This window comes from Pygoscelis adeliae, unplaced genomic scaffold (genome assembly GCF_000699105.1).
Source record: "Pygoscelis adeliae isolate BGI_AS28 unplaced genomic scaffold, ASM69910v1 Scaffold427, whole genome shotgun sequence".
Lineage (NCBI taxonomy): Eukaryota > Metazoa > Chordata > Aves > Sphenisciformes > Spheniscidae > Pygoscelis > Pygoscelis adeliae.
In genome coordinates, this window is record NW_008825214.1 from 203,933 (window position 1) to 213,373 (window position 9,441).

General features: G+C 55.7%; 1 protein-coding gene across 1 annotated transcript in view; it reads left to right on the plus strand.

Moving 5' to 3' along the window:
• Positions 1 to 2,184, plus strand: part of HNF1B (HNF1 homeobox B) — a 17,767-nt gene extending 15,583 nt beyond the window's left edge. Inside the window, exon 9 of the mRNA XM_009329124.1 lies at positions 2,083 to 2,184. Coding sequence (XP_009327399.1) covers positions 2,083 to 2,103 — 21 coding nt within the window. The 3' untranslated portion in view covers positions 2,104 to 2,184. The remainder of the gene's footprint in view (positions 1 to 2,082) is intronic.
• Positions 2,185 to 9,441: the final 7,257 nt, after the last annotated feature.

Here is a 9,441-nt window from a genome sequence, read left to right on the forward strand (position 1 = left end):
CCCCCGGCTCGGGTCGAGCTCCCATGCTTTGTAGTGCTGGGGGTGACCATTTATCTGCGCCCGCGCATCTCGGTCCGGGAGGCGGTCAGGCACGGCCGCGCTCCTCAGGAGCACCATTTCCTCCGCGCGGCTTTATCAGCCCATCTGGTGTGCGCTCAGCCCGAACTCCCCCTGATTAATTGTGCTCTCCCGCCACGGGCTGCCTTTGATGCCGGGCTGGCCGAAAGGAGCCCTGGGCACACAGGAAATATCCCTGGCAGGGAGATAGCGCCCAGTCATCCCCGCTGCCCGGCCGGGCGCTGCGATCAGCCTACCTTGACGCAGCCCTGCCCGGGGTGGTGGGGGCTCCCTCGGTTTTCTCCCTCCATTACGCTTTTGCAGTTTAATTAAAGCAGGAGGAGGCCTCGCGGCTCAGGAGGGGGGAGATGGGGCCGGGCCCCCGCGGCTGCTGCGGCGAACGGGTGCAAAATGCCGAAGGGGCACGCACCCACCCCGTTAGCCCCCCGTACGTGACAGACAAGCACGGGCTGCTCCTGCAAGCTCCGGGGGCAGGATCTGGCCCCTGTCCCCCTACACAGGGCCAGAGCGGGCGCTGGGGTTGTGTCCCCCCCTGGCACAGCCTCCCAGCCCCTGGGTTCTCTTTTCCTACCAACTGTTAGACGTTCAAGCTAAAGCGGGAAAAATTTATCCTTGAACATTGGGTTTTTTCTCAGCGGCCACCCGTTTTGTTAGCAAGGGGCAACTGAAGTGCTGCAGAGGCAGCACGGGGGCCCGGTAAATGCTGCTCACCCCCCAGATGGCTCAAATACCTAAATATTTTGGTGATATGGGCTTCTGTTGCTGACTGGGGCTAACAGGGGCTGTCCCTTGGCTCTTCCACACTTTGCCTTGGCATAAGGCAAGCACAGCTGGGCATGAGGATGCCCGGCAGTGACGGGCTCCTCCAAGGTGGCCAGAAAAGGCAGGAGGGTCACTTGGATCCCCAGGGGAGTTGCAGTTTTCGGAGCGCAGTTTGCTGGGCGAGGGCTGGGGGCTGCTGGTGGGAGTGCACAGGTAAACCCAGGGGGTGCACAGCCCACACGAAACCCCAAATCTGGGGGGCCGCGCTGCTGCTCCCTGAGCAACCCCCTCTTTGCAAGAGGAGAGGCATCCTCGTGCAAAGCAAAGCTGCCGCCATTCCCCAGCGGCTCTTCTGCACCCCGCAGCCCCCACGCCAGCCCCTGCAAACCCGCTCCGTGGCGGAGCCCGGCTGCTGCCGGTCCTGCCAGTGGGGATGGAGGCTGGGGGGATGTCCCCAGTCCCCCCTCAGGTGTCCCCTCGCAGCCCGATGCTGCAGATCGCTTATCAGATGATGCTGTTTAGACCTGGAAGGGGCAAATACCTCCTGGTTCCTTTGACAACGCTTGAGGCCAAGCCACCATTTTTATTACGTTAGCAAACACCTGATAGCCATGGCCCGTCCCTAATGACATGTCACGGGAGGCTCCTGGCGTCTCCTTATCTCCACGTTACGATGTTTGCTGTGCGCTCCAGCCCACAAGGTCACCCGCAGCTCCCGGCCCCCCACCCCACCGGTGACTAGGGGGACCCCAGGCGGGGGACCCACCCGAAGGGATGGAGAAGGGGCTTCTGCGGTGGGACTGATGCGGCGCTGGGGGCTGCTCAGCTCCTTCCCCGGAGGTGACAGCAACGCCGGGGGACAGCAATGAACATGGTCGCTGGCCCCACTCCCACCCGAATGCAAGTTCCTCATGCCTGGCTGCTCTTCACAGCGCTGCTGAGCTGCGTGGCACAATCTCTGCAACAGCCTGGGCACAAACAGGCCCTTTTTTTATTATTATTATTATTTTTGGGAGGGGGTGGCAATATCTGGCTCAGAAAGTATTTTCCCACTGCCTCCCCCTCGGGGGTGCTGGGGAGGGCTCGGGGCCAAACAGGGCTTGTGCGGCACCACCAAGGTCCCAGGGTGGTGTGGGAGGTGATGCCTCCAAATGCTTTGCAGTGCCCCCAGAGAGCCCCCCACGGTGCTGCCTTCACCTCCTGCCTGCCTGCCGGTCACTGTGCTGTTCTCTCCCTCCCCAGTGTCCCCTGCAAGCCTGGTGATGCTCCACACCTCGCTGCTTTTGCACATAGCAACGGGATCTTATTTTCCACAACATCCCGCCGGTGACCCGCGCGCCGAGCCCGGGGAGTCGCCAGAGCGAAGCCCAGCGCCGCAGCGAGGAGCCCATCAACCCGAAACGGAGCCGGAGGCTCGAGACTCCCCGCGGCCCTTCCGCGCCCTGCTGGGGACAAGCTCGGATTTGCGGGGTGCCCACCTGGGACCGTGCCCCTCCTTCCCTCCGCGCAGTATTTCCAAGACGTGTCTTGGGGATTTTTTTTTTCTTAAGTATTTGCCTTCCAAGAGGCCGTTGGCTCTCCCGAGGAACTAGGAACAAGCTGTACTGGGAACTGGCAGAAGGGGAAGATGGATAATATTTAAGTTATACTCCTCCACCCGACGGACTGAGAGGGACTTGGGTCTGTTACTTGGTGTTTGGAAGGAGGAATTGCATGTGCTGTTGAACTGAGCCAATTAAACTGTAAATATAGGTACAGTCTGCTCCATCCTCACCCTTCCCTGCTCCTATACATAGAGATTTATATAAAAGAAGTAAATTTTGTCCAATGGTTGTAAACTACTGTAATCAAGTGCAATTCCCCCATCTGTATATATTGTTCCCGAATCTCTTCTCTTTCTCCCCCCTTTTTTTTTTTTTTTTGGTAAAGGTCAGAGCTGAGCATGGTTTTGGTTTTGTATTTCTCTTCTTCATTTAAATGAGTTAATTTACGAGGAAAGAGCTGGGCCTATGCAAGGACACCGGTCTGGCAGCACTGGTCTCTGCTCTGCGAGAGGACAGCCGCACGCGTGTCCTCTGCACGGTGACATCCCACATGAAGAAAGGGCACAGGGCGAGCTGAGCGGAGCCCCAGCAGGACCTGGACGATCCATGTGGGGACAGCTGCCGCTACAGAGATCTCAAGGGACTCTTCTGCTTTTGGGGACTCTGAGATGGACTGTTGTGGGGTGGGGAAGCGCTCGGCAGCCCGGTCGACACATCCAGACCGCTGGGAAGCGTTCGGCGGCGGCAGTTTTCAGGTGAGCCTGCAGCATTTGCTGCTACAAAGGTGAATGAGGCTGCAAGAAATTCTGGTGGGATCTTCCTCAAATGGAGTTCAGAGACTGTGTCCCTCTTCTCCCCTCCTTGGGGCGCGGAAGGGACTGGGTGCCCAGTTACTGCCTCCTCTCCTGCCCAGTAAACGGCCAGTACAAGTGGCTTATTTTCCGCCGTTAGCAGGTTGATGATGAGCCTTGTTGGCTCCACCCTTATCAATAAACACGGTGCTCTCGTCCTCATGGTGTCACCTCTGAGCTGCAGCTGGACAGGCGGGCGCTGGGCTGTGATGTGAACACGCCGGTCCACGGTCCCCGCCGGCTGCCTGCCTTGTCTTGCCTGTCAGCAGCTCTTGGAGGAAAAGCTTCTCAGCAAGATCTCCAGCTTGTGAATGAGCCCGCCTCCGCGGTGAGGGCACATCCCAGCTGGGCACCCACCGAGGACATGGGGCTCCACGCCCTCCAGAGCCCTGAAGGGGTTTAGGTGCCCAAGTCCTACCTCCCAAAGCTGTGGAAGCTGTAAAAGGCATCGTCTCCCCTCCCATGAGACAGACACAAGCTCCTCCATACCTGCTCCCCTTCGGAAATGGGTCTCATGCTCCTCAGTTGTGTACATTTTTTCTTAAACTTTGCAGCGTGCGCCAACTGCTGAGAGTGATTTAGAGAGGTGGAGAGCATCCGTGGATGGATGACCACTGCTAAAATGAAAAACACTGGATGCTTTCTTTGGGGCAAGAAAGGCCCTTTTGCTCTGTGTTTGTACAATGTCTAGCGCAGTGGGACCCTAACCCTTGCTGGGACTAATAGGAGTTGCCCTACGGTAAATAAGTCATCATGAATTGGAGACCAATATTCAGAATGACATTTAATTTAATGTATACCATAATTAAATACCATTTCTTCTGACTCATTGGTGCCGTGTGGTCTGTAAATTCCCCAGTCATCATCTGCTGTGGTTTGGCAGACATCGGTCCGGCAGGCAGCGGCAGGCAGGGACGCAGGCTGGCAGCAGTGACATGTCCCTCCTGCTGTCCCTTGCAATGCTGATCTAGGTTTCTACCTGCCTGAACGTGGTGAGTCAAGTATTTCATATGAAGCCCCAGGTATCAGCCAAAAATAGCAAGAGGCTCTAGGAGGTTGGGAGACCCGTGTCTGCACCTTCCTAATGATGCACTAATGATGTCGCCCTTCGTCCAGCACAGTTTATTCCTCATCCTCTGCTAACTTTAGCAGCCGAGTGTTAAGCAAACCAATTAGGAGCTGAGTGCCAGACAAAGCCAAACCCCATCCATTTTGGATACTGAGCCCATGGGTCAGTAAAGCACGAGGGGGAGGCGGGAGGGTGTGCTGTGGTCGCTGTAAAGCTTCTGAAGACCTTTGATTGTGAAGAGCTGACATAGCTGCATGACTCAGAGCACATCAGTAGGAAAGGGTGGGCCTTCTGAAGCAGCAGTGCAGGGCTTTGGTTTTAATCACCTTCAAAAATGTCTGGTTTTGGTTTGGAACCCTTTTTTTTTTTCCATGAGTTAGGTGTGGGCTGCTGTGGGAAAGGCTTTCAGAGCAGCAATTTGGTGCTCATCTTTGTAGCCAGAGCAGGACACCCTGATTAAAAACCTTCCCACGGAGTTTCTTTGTTTCTGTGATTTTTAGCTACCCCAGACAAAAGCTGGAAGCGCAAAGCTGGAAGAGGACAGGAGGCATGAAGACTTCTTGGTCCCTTTCGTGCAGACTCGGAAGTGATGCTCTCTTTTAGCAAAATTTGGAGAGAAAAGATGCAGGTTTTAATCTGAGATCCCCTTTGCACCTCCCTGCTCAGCAAGTCCTTTTCAACACACCGAGCGCCAGGCTGAGCCCTTTTCAAATTCTGCTCCTAAATATCGCATTCCCAGCGGTCAGGGTGGAAATGACTTGGATTCTTCTACTTACGCCAGCTGTGTTTTGCTCCATGAGTGGCTAAGCTTTCCCCAGCTGATGCGTGCCCAGCACCAGGTTGAATTGGTCCTGCAGGGGACCGGGCAATCCAGTGGGAAGGAGCAGGGAGAAAGAAGCACTATATAACCTGCTGCATCTGAGCTGATGCTCCAAGGGGAGCAGTAACTTTTGGGGCTTGATTTCTGCACCAGCTTTAGGATAGACACAGACTGAGAGGTGTGGCGTTTGGGGTGTGAAAACTACGTGTAAAGCACTGTTTGGCGAGTGGCCTGGTATTATCGCTGCTCTCCAGGAAGCCCCACGGAAAAGGTAAGTGAGAACTTTGGGGAAAGGAGACTGAGATACAATCCCACCAGAGAGGGACCTGGAGAGGGAAGGGGGGGAGCGAGCCAAAAGAAAACTGGGAAAAAAGGCATCCAAACAAAGACACTGATGGAGAAGGTGACTACCGTGGAGCAAAGAGTGTGTGACAGAGCAGGCAGGATAAAGTCAATAGTATGAATAGAACAAATTATTAAGAACAGATGGTATTTACCCAAGAGGTGTGAATTTATGAAGTTGCCAAACAGCTTGTCGAGTGCTGTCACCCACCCCTGGGTAGCAGGAGACGGGAAGGTAGAAATCATGGCTGGTTGCTAGAGGATGCTGTGGGTGTTACACATACCAATGCGATGCGTTCTTGGGTTCAATTTTGGATTTAACCTCTGGCTGAGGAAACCTTTCTGCCCAGGGAAATACCATCCAAAACTGCCTGCCTGAGCAGCCTCTGCAGCAGCTGGCCTGGGGCTGGGGCTGGGGCTGTCCCTGCCCAGACCTCACCTTGCACTGGAGAAGCACTGGGTGGGGTGTTTGCTCCTGCAGACACCCTGGCTGCGTCATGAAGTTGTTGGAAAATAAGATGTAATGTCCAATGAGGCTCCTGGAATATATTTTTTTATCTCCCATGGCTGTGGGGCACGTTGCGCTTGTCCGTGATGCAGTTGTTATGGAGCAAAGAAACTAGCAGAAACATGACTGTTCATTTATGGCCAACAGAGTTTTACAGGGCTGGGTGACTATTTTACAGTTCAAAGCTGTGCACAAGGGAATTCCTTGCACGTGAGGACCCGCAGGCTGCCATGAGGCTTTATCGGTCACTCTTCATGTTCATAACAAACTGCAGCCTCCTTCATGGCAGAGCACAGGGACACCGCTGCATTTAATTTGAAGTGCAGGTGTGGGTGCAAAGGAAAAATCCCCCAAATCCCAGTGTTACGGAGGCCAGGGGGTAACACTCAGGGTCAGGGCTGTCATGGCTCTCTACGATGCGAGGACCCGCTCTCTCCAGGGAGGTATCGCTCAAAGCTCGCTGTGTTTCGGTGCTCCTTCCCCAACCAGGATATGCAGGCTGTGGGGCAGGGGAAGGGCACGGACAGGCATGGGTAAGCCCCGAGAGGTGCGGAGGTGGGATGCGGGAGGGCTGGGCAGGAGCGTGATCTCTCCAGAGGAGAGCGCAGCCCGGTGATACCTGCCTGGACGGGTAAATCCCGTGCCCCGACTGCCTCCTGTTTGCGCTGCAGCACCGGTGATGCTGCCGGCGAAGTCACTGGGTCAAAACCAGGTTAGCGCCGCCCTCGCCGCCTGCCCCAGAGCTGCGATAGGGCTTATCAGACCGCGAGCACGAGCCCTCGGTGTGGGGCTGCGGTCGTCCCCAGGGAGCAGGGCTCCTTGGCGCTTATCACCTCTGTAACTGTGGGGAGGAAAGGAGCCAGGGAAACCCCGTCCAGGGCCAAACCCTGCGTGCCGGCTGCTGGCCAGAGGGCTGGGGCACCCTGGTGCTGGGTTCCCCATCCCCAGGTGCGTGACGGCAGCCCGGTGGTGGTGCAGACCTCGCTGCCAGAGCAGTGCCGGGGCTCAGCCGCCATCCCCAGTGCTCCGGTGCTGGCCGGGCTCTGGCCCTGCTGCAGCCGGTCCAGCTCACATCGGCCGGCACCGCGCATGCGGATTGCTAAGGAAGTCCCAGGTCATCCCCGTGGAGGAGCAGACGTCCTGCTGGCCATGAAGGCGACGGCCTCTCCAGGGATACTGAAATACAGACGAGCTATTTCAGCAACTTTAAAAATGTCATTTGGCGTGCATGTAAACGTAACGCGCAGTTGCACAACAGCACCCAGCTCCAAACGTGCGGTCTTTCCAGACTTGTTCTGCCAGTCCAGCCAGATGGCCGGATCTGCTGGAAATTTCGGCAGGAAAACCAGCAGCAGCGGTGTGGGGCTGTGCAGAGCCTTGGCTCTGCTGGGACTGTGCTCCTCACCGGTGCAGCCTGCACCCCGCACACCATTGCCCAGCGGTCCCAGCGCTGCCTTCCTGCACGACAGGTCAAAAGGGAAAGCATTGTCAGTCCCCTGCGGACAGCAAACACGCTCTGCCCTTTGAAGCCTTTGAGCGGATTTGGTTGGGCTGGTGGCGGAGTTTGAGGAGTACACAGAGAGGAATGCAGAAAGTGCTTGCGTTGGGAGGCCGGGCTGTTTGCAGATGTTGCCAGCTCCCTGCTGCGCTGCGGTCTGGCCACGGGAGCACGTATACGGAGCCAGAGGAGTCCCCGCGCCAGGCGGGTGGCAGCTTCGGGCAGCGTGCATTGATCCCGTCTCCTGCTGACATGGGGTCTCCGTGTTGCGTTTGCAGGAGGTCTTCACAAGTCTGTGAAAATGTCAAAAGGTTTGATGGGGGAAAGAGATGTGAGTCATAAAGACCAGCAGCAGCAAACAGCACCGTAACAGTTTACTGTCCTAAACCAACGCATTGCTGCACGCTCTCAGCTGCCAGGGAAAACCTCACTCTCTGCCTGCTCCAGTGCATCTCCCATTGCTCCTGCAGCTCTGGGTGCTGACCTCCACACCTGCTGCTGCGCTGCCCCGCACCGGCCTCCCCCCAACAGCCAAGGGACCTGCAGATCTGGGGGCTCACCGGTCTGCAAAGATCTCAGGGAGCCTTGACATCCCACTGTCCTCCTACCGTGACAGGCCAATGCATTCAGTGCTCCGCATCCCATGGTGGAGCAACCAGGGCTGCCGCTCCAGCTGCAAGCACCAGCAGGTCCATCCCCGCAGGCCTGCATACCCACCGCAGCAGAGTCCGTCCAGCAAACCCTGTGAGCTGCTCCACGCTGTTTGCTCTGCAAAAGTCCTTTGCAGGCAGACGCTCAAGTCGCTCGCTTGCCTTCTCACTGTGAGTGCTACGAGATCTCCCGCGCAGATGAGATGGGCAAGACACCGCCCTGGGTCCTCCGGGGACAAAGGACGGACGCTTTGCAGAAGGAGTCTGGTTTCACCGCGTGTGGTCAGGTTAAACCTCTGGCGTGAATAGACTGAGCCGCGGACTGTATTACATGGGCTGGGGAGCTGGGCTAGCTACTCCTCAGTGCCGATAGGTAAACACCTAAATAAAAGCTCAGAGCCGATGTTCCCAGAGGCAGAGCCCCATGGGAGGCTCCAGGTCTCGGCCGCTCAGCGGCACAGGGAGCCCGGCTCCCCTCGGCGCTTGCAGGGCGCGCCTTCGTTTAATCCTGAAGGGTAATTTACCCCTGCTGCGGAGGGTGGAAGGCCGACAGGTCCTGCGGCAGCACCGGGGCGAAGGAGTGATACGTGCTGCCACGAAGGGTTCGGTGGAGCCAGCAACGGGAGTGCTGTGGGAGCCACCAGCGTCGGGGGGAGAGGTCTCTGACCCCCTGGACTTTATTTCTCTGACCCAGGGATAAAACTTAAAAGTCAGAAAACTCAAATGTGCACTAAAGAGTTGTCCCGTCCCAGTATATGTGTAATACAGAGCCACGCAAAACCTGAACCTCAGACATTTTACGTTATCTTCTAATTCAAGGAACTTTGATTTTACTTTTATATTCAGCAAAATTAATTCTCCTCTCTGTAATTAATATGCTGCTCAAATGGATTCTTAATTACAGATAAATCACAAATCTACACACTCAACTGTTATGCTTTTCAAGTAATAAAAGAGATCATTTGTCTTCCTCAGATGAACAGAGACCAACCAGCACACCATTTCCCCCTTTATGAAGAATTCATTTGCCTTAGAAAGAAAGTCTTTAAAAAAACATTGCAAGGATTTCTTGAATAGGGGATCAAAGCTCCCACACTGCTGGAAACCATTTTTGCTAAATAAGATGTGGGTAAAGGAAAAAAAAGTAAAAGTTTTTTGGTAGTGGTTGGGATTACGACACCCTTGGGAGGGACAAGGACGTGGGGTCAAGAAGTTGTGACCAGGTTAGCAACACAGGGAACAGAAGGGGAGGACAAAGGAACAGAAAGTGGAAATGGACAGATGAATGAGGAAGCATGTTTCTTTGCCGAAAGAGAATG